This window comes from Nesoenas mayeri (genome assembly GCF_963082525.1).
Source record: "Nesoenas mayeri genome assembly, chromosome: 9".
NCBI lineage: Eukaryota > Metazoa > Chordata > Aves > Columbiformes > Columbidae > Nesoenas > Nesoenas mayeri.
The window spans coordinates 18,364,234-18,383,857 of NC_137557.1; the positions used below are offsets into that span (position 1 = coordinate 18,364,234).

General features: G+C 52.9%; 1 protein-coding gene across 1 annotated transcript; it reads left to right on the forward strand.

The window, feature by feature from the left end:
* Window positions 1-2,610: 2,610 nt before the first annotated feature.
* Window positions 2,611-17,987, forward strand: EFHD1 (EF-hand domain family member D1; the record flags this gene model as incomplete). The annotated part of the gene is made up of 4 exons (XM_080349351.1): window positions 2,611-2,906; window positions 11,039-11,186; window positions 16,605-16,739; window positions 17,853-17,987. 4 exons carry the CDS (start codon window positions 2,611-2,613, stop codon window positions 17,985-17,987), a joined length of 714 nt encoding a protein of 237 aa, XP_080205477.1.
* Between the last annotated feature and the right edge of the window lie 1,637 nt (window positions 17,988-19,624).

Sequence of the window (19,624 nt, forward strand, 5' to 3'; positions counted from 1 at the left end):
GCCAAAATCAAAAAGCCTACAGCACCCGGTATTCCCAGGCGGTCTCCCATCCAAGTACTAACCGGGCCCGACCCTGCTTAGCTTCCGAGATCAGACGAGATCGGGCGTTCTCAGGGTGGTATGGCCGTAGGCACCCACTCATGCTCCAAGCCCGCTCTCGCGCACCCCAAACCTGCCTCTCGCCCCACAACATCACCCTTCCAAACCCACCACACCAGCTCCAGGCGACCCCGCGGACACGTGACCACAAAACGCACGGACCCGCGCCCCGACAGCGCCTGCCCTCAACGGCTCTGACACTCCCACGCCCCCCACCCGCCCCCCCCCCCACAAGAAACCGAAAGACGGACTCTCCGCCGCCAAAATCAAAAAGCCTACAGCACCCGGTATTCCCAGGCGGTCTCCCATCCAAGTACTAACCGGGCCCGACCCTGCTTAGCTTCCGAGATCAGACGAGATCGGGCGTTCTCAGGGTGGTATGGCCGTAGGCACCCACTCATGCTCCAAGCCCGCTCTCGCGCACCGAGAGTCCGAAAGACGGACTCTCCGCCGCCAAAATCAAAAAGCCTACAGCACCCGGTATTCCCAGGCGGTCTCCCATCCAAGTACTAACCGGGCCCGACCCTGCTTAGCTTCCGAGATCAGACGAGATCGGGCGTTCTCAGGGTGGTATGGCCGTAGGCACCCACTCATGCTCCAAGCCCGCTCTCGCGCACCGAGAGTCCGAAAGACGGACTCTCCGCCGCCAAAATCAAAAAGCCTACAGCACCCGGTATTCCCAGGCGGTCTGCCATTCCACTTTTTTTTTTTTTTCAGTGTTTCTCACCGTTCCCCTGATTCTTAGTCATTAGTATACAGTTGCAGTCTTCTTTCATATGTATATTCAGAGTGTGCACAGTCATCACTCTTCCTTTAATTTCTTCTCTCTGCTCATACCCGTTTTTCCTTTGTACCGCCTTTCCGTTCCGATTCCATTTTTCAGTTTACTTATGTTTTCCTGATATTATTTACCATCGATGTGATACCCTTCACATTTGTTTCCAGTAGATGGCAACGTAGATGTTGTTTCTTTTTTATTTCAGCCTGTTTCTATTCAGGTCTCTCGACACCCATTAGCCAGACAAGTGCCTCTGTTGTCATGAGTCACCGGAGTGGCTAGTGGCCTGGCAGTAGCTCCCAGCTCTGCACTGTATGCCTCTCCAGTGAAAGGAGCTGCTCTCTACCATGAACGTGGTATTAGCTTAGTGCAAAACAGTGTGGGCACTGAACATGCCACATCTTTCCCTCAGTAGGCATGGTTTTGGGTAGTCCTAGTGTGAAACACTTGCAGTGGCTTTCCTGTGCCGCACACTTTTGTGACCCTGCAGCCATTTTCGCCCTCACTGGGGTAGCTTTTAGCTGCCTAGGCAGCAGGTTCCAGGCAGGGTTGCTGGAAATGGCTTCAATAGTCATTTTCTGAGGAGGTTTAGTGGCAATGATCTTGCACAAGACAGTCAAGCGTAGGTTACTTCTAAGGTCAGAGAGGTGCTTACTAGCCGCCTGGAGTTGTGAAACAGCCACATAACAGCTGCTGGGACAGGTTCCCTGTGATGCACAGGCTCAGGCACGCAGGCACCATAAGCAGGTGGCATTTCCAAGCTGGTGCTTTCCTCTCCCCCTTCTCCCCCGGTGAGTAAATCCCATCAGTAGCCACTCTAAACCATCTCACGCCAGCCCTAATCCCATCTCTGGGGACGCCATCAGCCTCCTATCAGCCAGGCCAGGGACGGACAGTCCTGCGAGGGACACCCGGGTCCCCACAGAGGCCAGGGGACAGCAGGGATGGCACACTGGCCAGGGAAGGGGAGTAGTGTCGTTGAAAGGAGAGGCTTGTCTTTCATTCTCTCCGGAGAAGGAGGGGGAACCCAGAGCTGAGCTGAGCTTTGTCCTGGGTTAATTTTAGCCCAAGGAGATAAGAGAGGGAGGCGCATGGCGGGGCTTAAGGGGTCCCTCTGGCTCGTCACGGGGCAGGCCTGGCCTCCGCCGTTCCCGCAGACGTGGGGAGGGCTAGGGGGTGCCTGGGAGCCGGCAGTGGCTCCCGGCGGGGTTGAAGGCTCGTCTCACCCCACGGAGCGGGGTGCTGCTGTGGGATGTACACGGCCTGTTCACTCTGGGGCCAGTTCAGTGCCTTCGTATGGGGTGCAGGGGGCTCCCTGGGTGGCACCCCACCCATGGGAGGATGCATGGGAGCGTGCCCATGGGGTTGTACCTGAGTATGGGGGTTTCCTGCCTGGAGAGGTGCGTACCTGAGTGGGGGTGATTCCTGTGTGGGACAGCGTACACATGAGGGGGTCAGCTTGTGGAGTTACACTCGACTTCGGGTATACATGTGGGGGCACCCCCAGGGGCAGCGCGACCATCCCACGTCGCGCCCCCCGCGTGGACGACCCCCACGGCCACCGCCGCGCCTCCTTAAGCGCCCGCCCCGTCCCGGGCTACTCCCGCCCCGTCCCGCCCCGTCCCGCCCCGTTCACTCCAAGTGAGGGAATAAAGTTGGCGGCTGGGGCGGGCGCGCCCGGCTGGAGCGCAGCGGAGCGGGGCGGCAGTGCGGCCGCCGGGCAGTGCCGGGCCATGGCCTCGGAGGAGCTGGCGCAGAAGCTACAGCGGCGGTTGCAGCTGGAAGAGAGCGGGGCGGCGGCGGAAGGCGAGGCGGCTACGGCCAAGGGCGAGGAGGCGGCCGGGGACGAGGCGGAGCGGAGCTGCCTGACGGCCAGCGCGGACGCGGAGCTGAGCGCGAAGCTGTGCCGGCGGCAGGACATCAACGAGGGGGCGGCGCAGCCCCGGCGGGCCGCCGTCTTCAACCCCTACACCGAGTTCAAGGAGTTCAGCCGCCGCCAGATCAAGGACATGGAGCGCATGTTCCGCCTGTGAGTGGAGTGGCGCGGTGGGGGGACGGGGGACTTGGGACTCGCCTGCTCGGAATCGGGGTCTGTTGTCGGGTTTGGGGCTCTGCTTTCCCTCCGCAGACGCTCCCACTGCTTTTCCTCGGCGGGACATTTGAAGAGGGGTTATCTGTTCTTGGCAAGATGTTTGCATTTCTTTGCGCTTTTGCGGTCGGGCCGGAAGAAGCCGCGGTGGGTTTCCAGCGTCATCTAATTCCCGCGTTGTCCTTGTGCTCGGGGGCGGGAGGGGCTCGTAGTGTTTGCTTCGGACTCGGGGCTTGATCTGAGCATCGCGCTTGGCTCACGGCCTGGGATTGCCTCTGCTCTACCTGGGACAATGGCTCTTTTTGGTGGCACCTATGAGCTGGGGTTTTGGGGAACACTCCAGATGGGATGGGGGGGCTTGGAGAGCAGAAATACTGCTACTCCATGTCCTGGGGCACCTGGTGGGTCTGTATCCCAGTGCTGGACATCTGTCTTCAACAACTGTGATCCTAAATCTGTTTGGTAGCTCTGCTGGCTCTGCCCGGCAGTGCTGTGGCTCCTTCCGTGATCTTTTTTGCCAGGCTTTGTGTTCCCTCCTGTGCATCCAAACGAAGCTCAAGCATTGTTTCTGCTTGCTCCGGGCTTTCTGGGGGCTGGGATGGGAATCACCTCCTGGCAGGAAGGTTTGTATAAAAGTCAAGCTGCTGGTGGCAATGTGGAGAGATGCTTTGGTAAGCAGAAAGGTTTGGCCCTTCCCAGAGCCATGGCCCTGCCATGTTCTGTCCTTCACAAGCCTTGTCCTGGCTCCTGCAGTTGGGCTGTACCTGAGAAGCTTTGATTATTTGTGCTCAGGTTTCCCTCCAGCACCACAAACCCCTGTGCTCCTGGGGACCGATGTCCTCCCAGCCCCAAGGAGAAGGGTCAGGCAGGCAGCTGCACATGCCACCCCACTGCAGGCAGGGCTGCTGGACTGGCAGTGAACTACTGCCAGGCACAAGGCAGGACCACAGAGGAGCAATGTGGGCTGTCATGGCAAGGTGACACGACTTCAGCTGACAGAGGTGACTGCAGCAGGGCTTGTGATTTGTTAGGTCCTCGTCCTATCTGCAACTTGCTCATGGTCTCAAGCTGCACCAGGGGAGGTATAGATTGGATATTAGGAAAAAATTCTTCATGGAAGGGATTGTCTGGCATTGAAACAGGTTGCTCAGGGATGTGGTGGAGTCACCATCTCTAGAGGTGTTCAAAAGGCACTTCGATGAGGTTCTTAGGGACATGGTTTAGTGCTAGAGTTAGATTAGGTTATGGTTGGACTCAATGATGCTGAAGGTCTCTTCCAATTGAAATGATTCTATGGTTCTGTGGTTCTATGGTTCTATGCTTTGAGTACCTTGGAGCTGGGGTCATTGTGAGGAGACTGAGAGCCTGATTGAATGTTCCCAGCTTGTGGTGCACTGGGGTGTTGCTGGCCCCAACAGGGGCTGTCACTGCGGGAAACCAAGCGATGGACTTTTGTGAGCTAACTGGAGCTCTTTGTTGCATCGGCAGCATTGCATCAGCAGCTGGGTGCGAGAAGAGAGGTGGTCGGGGCGAGACTGCTGCTCTGTTCATTCCTGTGCCCCTCTTGATGACAATTAAAGGCAGGATCCTGCTTTGCAGAGGACTGAGACACGGTGCTGTGAGGGCAGGAGGACAAACAGTGCAGGCAGCTGCAGCGCCCAGAAGGAAACAGTGCAGGCGAGAGCCCAGAGCAGGCAGCGGCACCGCCTCAATAGGGGTAAGGAGAGAAACAGTGGTAGTTTGGGAAATAAAAAGTGGAAAGAGCTGAATTGCAGCCGAATTTTTCAACAATGAGCTCATTAAACTCCCGCCTTGTAAGCAGGGAAACCTAGGCTTTGCAGTTGAATGCTAATCAGCTGGTCAATGTAGCTGGAAAACATTGCGCGCCCTGTGAGGACTATTGCAGCTGAGCGCCGGCCAGCCATGCCGAAAGGGGAAGAAGCTGGGCTGCGTGCTCCCAGTGCTCCCCAGACAGGCGGACGGAAAACCCTGTCCTAGTTTTCACTCCGTTACGGGCACCTGGTGTTAGTGGTGGCAGAGGATCTGGTCTTTGCTCCATCTGCTCCCAGCAATCTGCTTCAAGTACTGGCTGACACCACGTGCTCCAGGAGGAGAGGAAATGTTCCTCGTAATTCCTGCCAGTCAGAGCTTGAGTTAATGTGATTAAGGCTTTTATTCTCTATATGGCTTATTGGCCCTGGTCACCAAAACCCAGAGTCTTTCTTACTAACAGTTAAAAATAAGCCTGTGACAGACAGGGACCTATCTTCTTGCTGCCATGGGTTGCCAGGTTTCTGCTATCAGACTTCCTATCCAAAAGTGTTTCTTATCAGTTTAGTGGGACTTGAAAAATCTGTAATTTAGACTAAACTTCAGCTTGTAGGACCCTGGCATGGTATGGGCTGGGCCAGGGAGCTTTGGCTGGGATGAGGCAGTTGCTGCTGGTGATAGTGGCTGCCCTGGCATCTGTCAGGGCATCCCATGGTACAGCTGGTGGCTGTGACTGTCCTGTGCCAGGGTGGGAGCAAAGGGCCCATCTGAATGTGGGACTTCCCAACATCTAGTGCTCCATCCAGCTGCTGTGTGCCACTGGCTGCGCCAGGAGCATCTTTCCAAAGCAGAAATGTTGCTTCTTGCTCCTGCTGCCACAGTTGGACTCAGCTTTGCCCCTCTTCTCCAAGCCTTGTGTTGTCAGCATCACCCCATTTTGGCCCCATTTCATTGGAGATGGGCATAGGTACCTGCTGCAGGTGCTGGGGCTGTGCAAGAGCATGCGGGGCTGCTGGGTGCAGGCAGCTCTTGGGATGTGTTTTTTAACTTGTTTTTATTTTTTGGTAGAGGGGTTGGGAAGTCTGCAGCTCAGCCTAATTATAATGCAACCTAATTAGCTGCCTATTCTGACAATGTGTGGGGACTGTGGTAACCATGATAATCTCTCTTCCCCAAGTCTTGCAAGCAAACCCTCAGGAGCTCTGGAGTCTTACAGCTCTCCTTGGTGCCATCTCGTCTGGAGAAACAGCAGAGGTGGGTGTGAAAGTCAGGCTGTGAGCCTGTGCCTGGCAGGAATGACCTTTCCTAGGGAGGAAAACAGCCACTGACTTCATCTGTGGGGTGCGAGGGAGTGGAAAAATTCCAACCTTGCTGTTGCTTTTGTATTTAGGGAATTTCATGTGTGCCTACGTGTTTCATAAGTGCCTTGTGCTTGGCCGGTGGGAGACATTCTCATGTCTCCTTGCCTTCCTGGAGCTGCTCAGGAGCCCCTCCCCAGGTGTCTCTGCACCCAGGGACCTCTCTGACATGCTACAGCAGACCTGCTTGTTCCAGGACTTGCCGTGCTCCCGGTGTGACCTCTGGTCTGTGACCAGCTGTCTCTGGAGGTTGCAGCTGTCAGGGAGGTCATCCCTACCAGGCATGCCAGGCACCCAGCCTGGGCCCTCCACGCTTTGGTGCCTTGGGGTTTCACCCAGCATCTCAGGGCAAATCTTGCTAGAGGAGACTTTGATCTTGCCCTCGCATCCCTCCAGGAGCAGGAGAACTCCAGCTGCCTGGGCTGGGGAGGATGGAGTTGTGTGCAGCTGAGGAGCCGGTTCCTGTCCCCACTCTGGTATGGAGGAATCATTTCCAAATCTCTCTGCAAGAGAATAGGATGCTTCACTTGGAAAGGAACTACAGTGATCATCTAGTCCCAGCTGCCTGACCACTTCAGGGCTGACCAAAACTTAAAGCATGTTAAGGGCATTGTCCAAATGCTTCTTAAACACTTGACAGGCTGGGAGCATTGACCACCTCTGTAGGAAGCCTGTTTCAGTGTCTGACCACCCTCTTGGTAAATAAATACTTCCTCATGTGGAGTCTGAACTTTACCTGGAGCAGCTTTGAACTGTTCCCAGGTGTCTTATCACTGGTTACCAGGGAGAAGAGATCAGCACCTCCCTCTCCATGTAAGGTGAAATGCAATGTTCAGAGTGAAGAAAGTACCACTTAGAAAGGATTTTGCAATATTCAAGAGGAGATTATGACTACTTCAGCACCATTACTCCAACTGCTTTATTTCAAAGCCTGTATTAGGCCATTGCAGCATGTGGGAAGTGCTGATCAAAGTACAGGTGCCTGCACTGTGTGGAGCAAGCTCAGGTACAGAAAATGTGCACAGGGAGGGCAGGTTTTCTTTTTATTCTTTCTCAAGAAGTGTGGATAGTGTGGATGCCTACACAGCAGCCCTGACCTGGTGATGGACACTGGTCATCTCTCTTGGGCTGGAGGGCACCAGGGCAAGTTTGGTCCCCAAATGCATGCCAGGGATCCGTCCAGTCCCATACTGCTCTTTAATCCCTTAGGAATTGGGATTGCTCATTCAACTACCTTTTTTTCTTTATCCCCTTGGGGTTTTTCAGGCATTGGGGAAGGTGACTGCCAAGGCAGTATAGGTGTTGCAGTCCTCCTCGTCTCCTTTTTCCTCCCTTCCTGGCCCTTTGTTCTTCTGTGGTGTAACCCCTCAGCTGTGCTGCATAACACCAGTGCAATTATTGTACTAGGGCTGTAATCTTGTGTAACGCACTCCTTGCTCTTAAGCAAGTCTGTTCAGCAAGTATTCCCTCTTTTCCCCCCACCCAATTTCTGCTCCCACTTTCCTCCTCCAGTGCTTCTGCAGCCCAGGTGGAAGCAGGCCAGCGTGGGAGTCTGGGTGCATCCTTGTTGCAGCAGATTTTGGCAGCTGCTGTCTGTCTCTCATCTGCTGCCAGGGACGCCGCTGCGGCAGCGCTGCAAAGTCCTTATCTTGCCGTCCATGGTGCTCGTGGCTGCCTGCAGCGTCCTGGCCCGCGCAGGTGGGGACCCGCCGTGGCTGTGGCACTGACTTGCTGCTGGAGCTGGCTGGCCTCCTTGCGACGTGGGCTGCCTTTGCCTGTCAGTGTGACATCCCTTCTGTCCGTAATGCCTGCATGTCACCCGGGTGAGGCTTGGCTCCTGGCCCGGGCAGCTTTGAGCCTGAAGGAAGCAAAGCTCCCGTGTCATGGCAGGACAGCGGGTGACAGCAGGGCCAGAAGAGATGGTGGGGCACCCGAGTGCTGCGTGCTCTTGCTCTGCCATTCCTGAGTATGGGACTGGACGGATCCCTGGCATGCATTTGGGGACCAAACTTGCCCTGGTGCCCTCCAGCCCATGAGGGATGACCAGTGTCCATCACCAGGTCAGGGCTGCTATGTAGGCAGTGAAATGGCTCAGAGTGGTATTGGAGGCTGGCTGGAGCCCTGGGCACTGAAAGGGAGCTCCCAAAAGGCAGACAGTGGTGTTTTGGGAGCTCCCAAAAGGCAGTCAGTGTGGTTTTTGGTAGGGCTGAGGTGGGCTGGGAGCACTGGCCCTTGTTGCGCCAAGTGCCGCGTCTGGGCGGGGGGTGGTGGGGAATGAATCGTGCCGTCTCTCATGCCCTATAAATACGCCTCTCCCTAAATAGTCTGGCTGTATTGCTCTATGGCAGCTGACTGGCTGTACCCAGGTCCTAAAATACTCGGGCTGCTTTAGGAGGTGAGGGGGGTGGGGAGGGAATGCAGCAGTGTGCAGGGTGCTGCTGTTGCTCTGCAGGGCTGGCACCGAGCGTCCCAGAGGCTTCAGCGTCCCCCTGGCTGTCCCCGACTGCCAGGGACCGGTAACCTGATTTCAGGGTGCATCTCGGCTCCTGGCGGGCTCAACACCCATTGTGCGGCCGGTATGGTGTGCTGCTCTGCTGCCACGGCCGCCGCTGGCAAGACCCCATTTTGCACAATCCTGGCTTTGTGCTGCCTCTCTGCAGGGATGACGAGCCCTGAAGCTGTGCCCATGCTTAACCCTTTCAGGGTCGTGCGTTTGTCCCCGGGCTTAATGCCAGAACAGGCACCAAGATATGGTGTTTGGCTGCGGTAGTGTCTGTAGCAGAAGAGCAAGATGAGCTGGGCATGTGTCCTCCTTCTGTCTTCATCTCCGTTATCCAATGCCTCAAAAAGGGGCTTGGCAATGTCTTCTTTCCTTGAGGGGGGCCTCAGTGTAGTCCTGCTTTTGCGCCCAGCCAAAGGGCCGTATGAGCTTGCTGGGGCCAGAAAGATTATCCAGCCCCATCCCAAGTACCTCCCTGCCACAATATGCTTTGCTGCTTTATCTGATCAAAGGCACTGCCTCTCCAGCTGCCTTACTCTGGAGGAACAGCTCCATACCTTTTCTCCCAAACTTAAAAGAAAAGCAAATTGGCAGTTAAATATTGCACTTGTTACGCCTCTGTGAGGTCTTGAAAGTGTGTCTTGGAGCTGGGCTGAGTAATCCTGCAAATGTGTGACTTAATTAACTGATGCCTTCCTTGCTGTGATGAACCTGCTGCCTTTCCTACCCATGACGTCTGAGGTCTGTGACCTGGTTTCTGCTCTGACAGAGACTTCTTTCCTAGTTTTCCAGAAAGCTGTTGAGCTTGGAGAGCTCGCAGGCTTGCTGGCTGCAGAGTGTGTAGACAGGCTGGTAGCAGGGGCTCCATGCCAGCTAGGTGGTGATGTCCCTGTCATTCGGGGTCTCTTGGGCCTGGGACCCTTGGAAACAGGGAGACACAGAGAGTATAAAATCTTTTTATAGAGTTGGCGTGGTGTCTCTGGAAAGCCACAGAGGCTGCCTCAGTTTAGGGGAGCAGCACCCTGTGCTGGCAAAGGCTGGGGCAGTGCTCTTGGCTGCAGCCCTGCCTCCTGCTGCCCGTGCCTGCGAGCACCTCGGGGCCAGCGGCTTTGTTCCTACCTTCTTCTGCCACAGCTTCCTCTGCGGCTCTGAGGTTTCTCAGCTGGAAAGGGCATTCTTCCAAGGTAACCACAACTGTGCAGTTTTGGTCTGGGATGACTACAGCCATAATTTATTTGGAAGAGAGCTGACAGTCAATGAAAGATGATGGGGGGTAGGATTTGACTGGCTCCTGCCAATGGGGAAGCTTCAGTGTTGTGCCTAGGGTTTATTTTCTGAGTGGTTGAAAGGATTTAACTCTGTCCAGGTTGAGGTGGTAGCGAGGGGGCAGTGGCAGGCTGTGCACCACGGCTGAACCCAGTCTGCTGTACCCTTGTCCTGTGCTCCCACATGAGCCCATAGCTCCGTGCTGGATCCCAATGGCAGGACTGGGATGAGGGAGGGATGTTGACGGGCTGTGTGATATTAATAGCAGAGCGTCCGTCCCTCCAGGCTTTGGACTTTGAAACCCAGAGATGGCACCGGTGCATGTGAAGTGCTGGTTGCTGGGTGGGCCGGGTGCTTTATTTGCACCCGCAGCGGATGTCGGGGGGAATTGGTGCACAGTCCCTGGCTGAGCACAGCATGTCACTGCCTCCCCATGCCTAAAGCACTCTGTACCTTCCACGAGTGCTCCTTCCTCCTGTGAAGGCTCCTTGCCATCCGTTGTGCTCCATTGGGAGCGTGGTCCTGCTCCAGTCTTGCTCCTGGATGTGGGCACTGGTTTCCTCTGCCAGCCTGGCACCGGCTAGGATTGCTGTGCTCCCCCAGAACTGCCTTTCTGCTCTGCCTGGGGACACTGAGTAAACAGCTGTCCTTGTGTAGTACAAAACCATTGCATGGAGGAAAGATCTCAGCAGCTAGAAGGGGTGTGTTTTGCTTACACAGAAAGATAGCTGCTTTCTGCTGGGAGGTTCTGGTTGATCTCTGCTCCCTGTTTCTCCTCTAAGTGAGCGGGAGGCCTGGCAGCAGCTGGCTCTGGCATGCCTTTGCCTCACTGTGCTGGTGCATGGTGTTAGCTGCGTGTAAGTAACCTTTGTGCTGGACACGCAAGTGGGCGAGATGGAAATCCCACTGAGATTGACTGAGTTCCTCCATGCTCCTTCTGTGTGGGTGATTTGGTCTGAGCTCCCCTAAGCACTTCTCTGTCTGATGAGAGACAGCTCTGAAAGCTGCCCACTACTTCCTTGAGCTTGATATATCTCAGCTCTGGCTGTGTTGTGCGGCTTCCCCTTTTCTCCGAGCTTTGAACCACACTGTGACTTTATCCATTGTCACGGTTCCTCTTCTGGGAAAATGGATATGGGGGAGGATGAGAGCTGACCCTTTCCCTTTGCACCCTGCAGGTATGACTCAGGACGGGATGGGTACATTGACCTGATGGAGCTGAAGCTGATGATGGAAAAGCTGGGAGCCCCACAGACCCACCTGGGGCTGAAGAACATGATCAAGGAGGTGGATGAAGACTTTGATGGGAAGCTCAGCTTCCGTGAGGTGAGGGCAGCTGCAGGAGCAGGCAGGGATGTGGCTGCAAGGCAGAGGGAGGAGGCAGCCAGGCCCTGTACTCCAGCTGTGGGCAGCACTGTCCCCTGTGTGTTTTTCCAGCTGTGGGGTGCAGCTGAGAAGCAGGTGAGCTACCCCATGCCATGAGGAGCTTGAGGTGTGGACCCTGACAGTATCCATCTCCACATGGCAGTAACGATATCTGATGTCAAAGCTCTCCAACTTCTCTGCCTGCTTTAGGAGCACATTTGTGCCATGTTGCAGATGCCTGGGAGTGTTGACAAAGCTCCCTGACGTAGCTGGAGGTGGCATATCCCTTCAGTCACGAGGTCTCATTGCTGGGCTCCTGTGGTACAGCAGCTCAGGCCTCATTTCAGGTGCAGGGGAAGGGCTCTGCTCAGAGCAGCTGGTCTCATGGGGTGCAGGAGGCTTCCTCTTCCCGTTTATATTGAGTCTCTCTCTGCATCACACAGTGACCGGCCATGGCAAGCTCTGTGAGGGGTGATCACCTCCGTGCAGCCAGCAATAAACGTGGTGATGCAGCAGTTTGGTACTGCATGCTGGCTCAGCAGGGACACGCAGGGACAGGTCTGTCACTGCTGTGCTGAGCAGCATGGGCAGGCCAGGATCTGCTACAGGCAGAAGAAGAGAAGGAATTTGAGCAGTGACCTGCATGCACTCAAGGGTACCCAACTCATCGTAGCAGGAAGGGGGAGCCCAGTTGTCAAAACCTCCTGTTGCCTCATCTCCTCCCCCCAGGCTTTGTTTGCTGTCTCAGAAGCAAATGTCACACTGTGGCTTTCTGAATGAACCGAGAGCCCCTTAGGCAGCAGGAGGGCCAGTGCTGCTGTGTCCTGCAGCGGCTGTGCGGGCTGTGCTGCTTCCTCCTGCCCCAGGGGACAGCTGCAATGGGCCCCGAGCAGCTGAGCTCCTTCGTGTCTGCAGGGTCTGTGCTCTTGCTGTGCCTCTTGCAGGGTGGAGGCTTGGTTGTGGAGATGAGGTGCAGAGCTCTCCACAGCTCAGGACATCAAGTTCTTCATCTTGCAAGTGCCAGGACCTTTTGTAGTGGCTGGGAGGGAGGATGAGCAGCCAGGGCCCTTGACTGGCCAGGCTGGTTGAGGTGCAAGTGGTGACTGGCAGCTCACAAAGCTGCTGCACTGTCTCTCTATGCTGCCACATCACACCGTCTCCCCCTGCTTTCATCTCCCGAGGATTTTGTTGCGTTTCTTTTGCTGCAAGAGGGCAGCGGTAGGTTACAGAGGCCAAAGACTGTTGGGTTACAGGGCCTGGCCCATAGAGAGGGGGAAGACAAGTAAATTGGGAAATGAGAGCCTGTCAGTTCACAGCAGCAGGGCTCTAAGCCCGCAGCTCTTCTGGGCAGGGAAGGAGATGTGCCCGGTCAGAGGTAAACCAGGGGTAGCAAAGAATCCAGTGGAGCAGGAAAAGCACCATGCCCTTGGCTGCAGGTCAGACTGCGATTGCCAAATCACTGCGTGGGCTGGAGGAGCCCTCTGCCTCTCTGTGTGCCCTCTGGGCCACCCTGCACCCTGGGTGAAGAGCTGGAGACAGCCTCTGGGCTTGCTGCAGGGGCTCTCTCCTGTGAAAGAGAGGTGCCTCTACCCCCAAGGCTCTGGAAGATGCTGTGGTGTCCTGGCACCAGTGGCACGGCACAAGTGGCAGAGCAGCTCCTCTTTTGCTGCCACCTGTTTGGAACATGGCCACCCGTCAGCCAGCACGGGCTGCCTGGGCTGCCAGCCCTTGGCAGGCAGCATGTGGCAGCTGGTGCTGTTGTAGCTTCTCTCCAGATGCAAAATGATGGTCAGGCAAGCACAAGCTTGAGTGACACATGGGTTGGAACGAGGGAGTGTCACTGGCAGACCTCTGGGGACAAATTACACAGCAGCTTTGGCATGTACCCAAAGTTTCCCATGGCAGAGGGGAGCAGGATGTTTCTTGCCTGGTTGCAGATGCACCCTGTCCAGCTGCTGTGCTCGGGCAGAGGACTGGCAGGAGGCAGGTCTCTTGGTGGCTCAGGAGCTCTGAACCAGCCTATAGCCCTACCCCACTCTGCTTCCTGTTGGGGTGACAAGCAAGCAGGTGATGGGTGACTAGGCTGACTTGGGGCACCCTGACAACATGAGAAGAAACCCTGGTTTAAATAAATGAGTGTCCAAACTCAGCAGGCTGTAACTTGAGCACTGGAAGGCTCCTGTTTGCCTCTCCAGAGACTCCTGACATACCTGCCTGAAGATGTACTTGTGACCTGGCCAGAGAATTGGTAAGGACTTCTTTCACTTGCAATAGGTCACCTTCTGTTGCTGCTTTGAGTAGTAGTGTGCCCTCCCTTCCCATGTAAGCTGTGACCTGGAAAGCAACCTTGTATGGCTCTGACTTGCTGCTGCTGAACTGCTGGCCCATTAGGAAAGCTGCCTTCTACCACTGACCTTGGAGAGTCCACCAATACGTCAACAATTAACTGCACAAGACTCTTTCTGTGACTCAAAGAAATTTAGGTTTATTACAAAAAGATTAGGTACCTCTGACTATCTAGTTCTGTTGTTATCACAGTAAACCAGAGTTGATTGCTATAATAATAACGTCTAATTGTAGCTGCTATCTAGAAACCACAGAAATCCACCCACTGTCCCCCATGCCTGCACCAGCTCAAATGCTGACCCAGGTTTGCAAACCACATCCTTGTGTGACACTGCTTTTCTGACAAGCTGCTGCAAAGCTGCTGTTGCCAATCACTCTCTTACCTTCCCTCGCATCCCTGAGGCCAGCATGGTGCCCGGTGGGGCTGCATAACTGCAGCATCGCTCTGAGTCCTGGCACTGTGGGGTAGATCTTGAAAGGGTCTGAGCCTGGATACATCTCTTATGTCTTTTTCTGTTGGGGTTAGTGGGGTGGAAAGTGTGTGTCATGTCCTTCTTGAGAGCAGGGTTTTTATTATTTACTTTTGCTTCTCTACTGACATTTCCCTGAGGCTTAGCTGCGTGTGATGTGTCCTGGGCCCAGCAAGAATGGGAGACAGGCTGGGAATGAGAGCTCATTGGGAACTGAATGCAGATTCCTGGTGTTCTCTAGTTAGAGAGGACTGATGCCTCGAGGGCAAATAACTGGTGAGGTGGGCTGTGGCTGATGTGCTTACATGAGGAAGGATTGCTCCTCTGCTCCTATGTAAACCAGCATGATGTCCCATGGACTGCCTTGCTGGGTCCCTGGCACTGACCTTGTGCTGTTCCCACCCCAACCAGTGGTTCAGTCCCTGGTTTCCTTGAGCTCAGTTTCCTGGCTGCAGCAGCCTGTATTCCATAGGAGGATTGCTGCCTCATCTCCTAGTTTCAGGGTGATTCATGCACACTTGTACTCATGACTGGGTGTTTCCAGTCCCTCCCTGGGTGACAGCTGTACCAGACCTCAGGATTGTGCTTCCTCTGCGGTCCTTTTCCAATGCCAGGAAGTGGGACTCACAGGGTGGAGCAGAAACTGTGAAGAGGAACCATGAGTAACGCCAGCTTGGCTGCCAGGGGGAAAGTGTCCTGTGCCTGGTGCTGGAGGAGAGGAACTAGCCCAAACCTAGTGGATCTGAGCAGAGGGAGAGGATATCTTGGGAAGGATTTGGTTTCTTTCTGAGCCGGGTGTTCTGCCCGTTCAGCAGAGCATCATTAAATTTCTTACATGTGTTTGGAGGGGGAAAGGTTCCCTCCCCAAGCACAGCCTGCTTTCTGGCCGCTCTGTGCTGAGCACACACGGGTTATGAGGCCGTTGCGTGAAGCAATGCTTGGTGATGCTGCTCTGCGAGAGGGCAGCCAGCACTGCTGTCATCTCCGCACCCTTCCCCATGGGAGGCCTTCCTAAACTCTTGCATCTCCACCAGCTTCTGAGAGCAACTTGAGGCAGGCGCGCACATTAAGGGCTGGCTCAAGGTGGATGCTGGGACTCTGCTGCCCTCCTCTGGGACAGCTAGGGCTGTAGGAAGAAGCAAAGTCCCAAGCCTGGCAGTCTGAGGAGCGCAGCAGTGGAGGTATTTGATGTTTCTGTGTAAATGGATTTCAGGGCAGCCCTATATGCCATTTGCAACCTTCTCCCCTGGACTGAAGTGGTGCAGTGGCGCAGTTTCTTTCCTTGCGGTCCTCTTGTACCCAGGTGACTTGTCCTCGTCTCTGTTCTTTTTGTCCTGTGCCAAGCATTGAGACATCTCCTGGGGCAACCAAGAATAGCAGGGAGTTACAGGACCTCTCAAATTACGCGCAGAGCATCCACATCTTAACCTGGAGTTCGGTTCATAGGTGGAAGGGAGTGCAGAAGTCTTTATTTGTAAGCAGGCAGGTCTTTTACCTTCTGGGGGAAAAAAAAGTGTGCTTTCCTGGTGGGTAATATGGTTCTTGTTTGTTTCCTTTTGCAATTCACATGCAAACATGCAAACTGCTGTAATGACTCTGGATGTGTTAAATGCCTACAGACATGGGCAGACAGGGGTTTCAAAACCAGTTGTTGTGTGGACACCTGAGCAAGTCACTCTGACTGTCACAAGGTCATGCCTCTGACCTGACCCCTGACACGTCTGAGAGAAGCTCTCCTGTGTGTTATTTAATGAGCACAACAGGAATACATAGGCTTTGCTCACCTTGGCGAAGCCACCTGGGGCTCCCTGGAGCAGGCTGATGCAGAGCTCCAAGGATGGATTCATTTAAGTCACTTTTCCTGTGCCTTAGACAAGGGACTCATTGAAGTAACTATGTTCTGTTGTCCTGGTGCATTTGACCTTAATTTTGTTTAACCCTCCCATACCATCTGGATGACAGGGCTCAGGACAGAAGGCAGAGTCCACAGCAGCCAGGCAGTCCCCAGATCCCTTTCAAGTGTAGGTGTTTGGGCTGCTATCTCTCTTAACAGGGCTGCACTGGTGCCTTGGTCCAGGGAGCCTGGGGTTCAGGTGTAAGCCAGGGCGGTTTTTGCCTTGCTTTTGTTGTTGTGGGGTGCAGCCTGAGCCCCCAGAACATTGGGGAAGCTGGTGGGGGGCTTCTGAATACACCATTAGGGTGTGGGGACCTGAAGAAGTGTATCTGAGCCCACTGGACGGTTTACTAGGCAGGTGGAGGGAAAACTTGTTTCCTCTGGCTATGTAGCAGCCCAGGCTTGACAAGAGCTGTGCTTCACCAGGGCTCTGCTCCTCCAAAAACCCTCTTCCTATGAGAGTTCTACCTCTTAGCCCAACAGAACTGCGTGCCAGAGCCAGGGCACTGGAGCACAAGTTGCATGGTGCCACTTCATTTATATAGACCTGGTTTCCTTGGCTCAGAAATGTAAATTCCAGCCCCCTCCAGGTAAATGTCTGTCCTGTTTGCATTTTGAGTTGTTTGAGCCTCAGTGAAGAACTTGAATGTTTCTTCTCTGTCTTCCTAGTTCTTGCTCATTTTCCATAAAGCTGCAGCTGGGGAACTCGAGGAGGACAGCGGCCTGTTGACTCTCGCGAAACTCTCAGAGATCGATGTCTCCATTGAGGGAGTCAAAGGAGCCAAGAACTTCTTTGAAGCTAAGGTATGGGGTGGCATAGAGGAACATGAAAAAGCTCTGCACACATGCCTTAATTGTCACCGAGACACTGACCCTGCTTGCTTTTCAGTAGAAGATTTCTCCCTAGCTAAAGGGATGCATATTTCATGTCCACCCCTAAACTCAGCCATAGGTTTTCCCTTCAGACTTTTTTAGACTGTGGCTAAAGCCATCCTCTGCGCATCAGTCAGCACTGGAAACGCTTAACTCACCATCTCTGCTCTGGGTCTGACCCAGTAGAGCTGACTGACCGAGCTGTGTCCCCGTGGCTGGGAGCTCTATGGAACTAGCTGGCTGACTGCTTTTAAAAACAAAAGCGTTCTGAAAACTGATGCAATAGGCACTGAGTTTTCCCATTTTGCAAACCCCCCGTCAACCAGAGCACTCAGAATTCAATGGTGAATGGAGTATTTTGGAGTATAGGATTTCGGACATCTCTTTCTCGAGCAGCTCTCTGTAACCTTTGGAATCAAAATTATTCTGCAGGGTCCTGGGGTTGGCAGAAAGAGCTTTGCACCATTCAAAGCTGACAAAGCACCCTTTTTGAAAGCTCTCTTGAAGAGAAAATAATCCTGCTTGTTTATATAAGAAGTTTTTTCCCAAGAGCATAACACAGCTATTGCACAGCAGATGTACTGAGATGAAAGCTGGAAAAATAGCCAGCAAATAAACAATGTCTCTTTGATCTGCAGATTATCCATGGTGTAGTATGATGTTCTCAGATTTGGCTGTGATTCAGAACTGTTTTCTGCAGTACTTTCTCCCACTGTATACTTGCAACTTAAGCTACACTGCCTGCTTACAGAAAGAATGTATGTGACCCAGTATTGACAGCATTGTTTTGGTCACTTCTTTTAGTGACTTATTAGTAAATGAACTTTCTTTTCTTGATGTTGAAGTCAAGCCAGCTAACAGGTATTGGATGTAAATACCCAAGCACTGCAGTGTAATTAATACTTGACCCATCCTGACAGAGCTTCCCAGCAAGCGCTGGGAGCTGCAGCAAACAGTTCTGCCTTGCTAGTCTGGGAGTAGTTCAGGCTCTGTCATTGCCTCTCATGCAAGGCTTGACACTCTTTTATTTTCTCTGTTGTAAAGGTTCAAGCCCTCTCTTCAGCCAGTAAGTTTGAAGCAGAGATAAAAGCTGAGCAGGATGAGCGAAAGCGGGAAGAGGAGGAAAGGAAACACCGCCGAGCGGCTTTCAGGGAGTTAAAGTCTGCATTTACCCAGTAACCGACCAGCCAATATGCACTTGGAGATTGCACACAATTTGGTACGTTTCCAGATCAGGGCTCTACCTGGAGAGAACTGCCTGGCTCCTGCCTAAAACTCATTACAGCTTTGCTAGCCTTCCTCTCCTGAAGATCCTCCTGAGTTTCTAAGGGCACAACTCTTGCAGTTACTATGCATACATAACGATGTGAATCGTAAGAGCTGTGTACATGCTGTTTGCTCTGAACTGTCAGGAGCACATCACCCTGAAGCAGAAACAGCAGGTAGCAAATCATGGTGAGCACTGACCAGTGTCATGTTTGCCTATTTCATTCTTCTTTCCTATACATTCTTTTTCTTTTACCCCCATATTAATTCATTCCTTGCTTACAGGCAAGTAGTGAGGTCTTGTGTGAATCAGGGTGTACAAAGTACAGCTTGACTTCCTGTATGGTTGTACTGCTGTTGGGTGTTGTCACGCATCCTTCACTATCTCTTTTTCCTCTTCCTCAAAACCCTGTACCACAGGCACTGTGAAAACACTGTGAAGAGAGAAAGATAGTTAACTAGTGACATGGATCAAATTAATTCTTTCCTGTAGCTTTTTCCTGCTGCCCAGCATGTTGGAGAGTCTTCCAGTTTTTCTTCTCTGAAGTGCCATAGTAACAAACCTTTTAATAAGAGGTGAGATTTCCCAAGACTTCCAAGTGAGGAAGCTGGCTCCCAAACTAAGAACCCGAAAACTGAATTGCCTGACCATATACCTTCTTTCACATTCCATCACATTTAGTGTACTGTACAGCTTCGCTGTTTTCCAGCCTTAGGCAGCTGTATCTGTTTTTAAGGGATATTGCCAGCTGGACAATGTAATTGGGTGGCACACTGGGGTTTTCTATTTGGAAATTTGCTCATGTCCTGAATCAGGAAGGTGACATTGTTTGATTTCATTAGAACCACGACAGATAAAACCAGCCCAGAATACTGAGCAATCTCTGCTCAAGAAGGGAAGAGCAGCGAGGTGAGCACATTTAGCTGAACTGAATTTAGAGGGTTTGCACTGTATTATTAGCCATTTTCTTTCAAAACACAGGAAACTTGTCCACAAATGTTTAAATGCCCACTGCTTCTCTGGAAATATACACTGTTAGGTCATGGCAGGGGAGCTGTGTTCCCTCAGAGACCTCACTCAAAATAAGGATTTGCTCAAATTCTGCCTCTGCTTTTGCCCCAGTTCGTGCATTTATTTTTTCCTTTCCAGAACTAAACTCACCAGTTGTCTTTTCACTTCTCTGTTTTGCTTCTTAAACTGTGAGCACTAAACTGTGAGTGTGGAATAATAAATAGAAAAACCTCTACTCTTTAATGTCAGGTGAAAGAATTGCTAAACAATTAAACTGTGTATATATATCTTCACAGATTATATTTTATAAATCACGCTTTTTTAGCTAAATATTTATAATTAAATGTTTTTATACTTTACAACAAAGCAGATAATTGCATCTTCAATTATTTCTCCTCTTGCTGAAATGTACAAATAAAGCATTGTTATCTCTGGTCTTGTCTGTGATTTATTTTAGGTCCCTGAATTTTGTTCACAAATTATAGTAGTGATCCTCAAAGCTGACTTGGATGAGTGAGGAAAGTGTTGAACCCCTTCT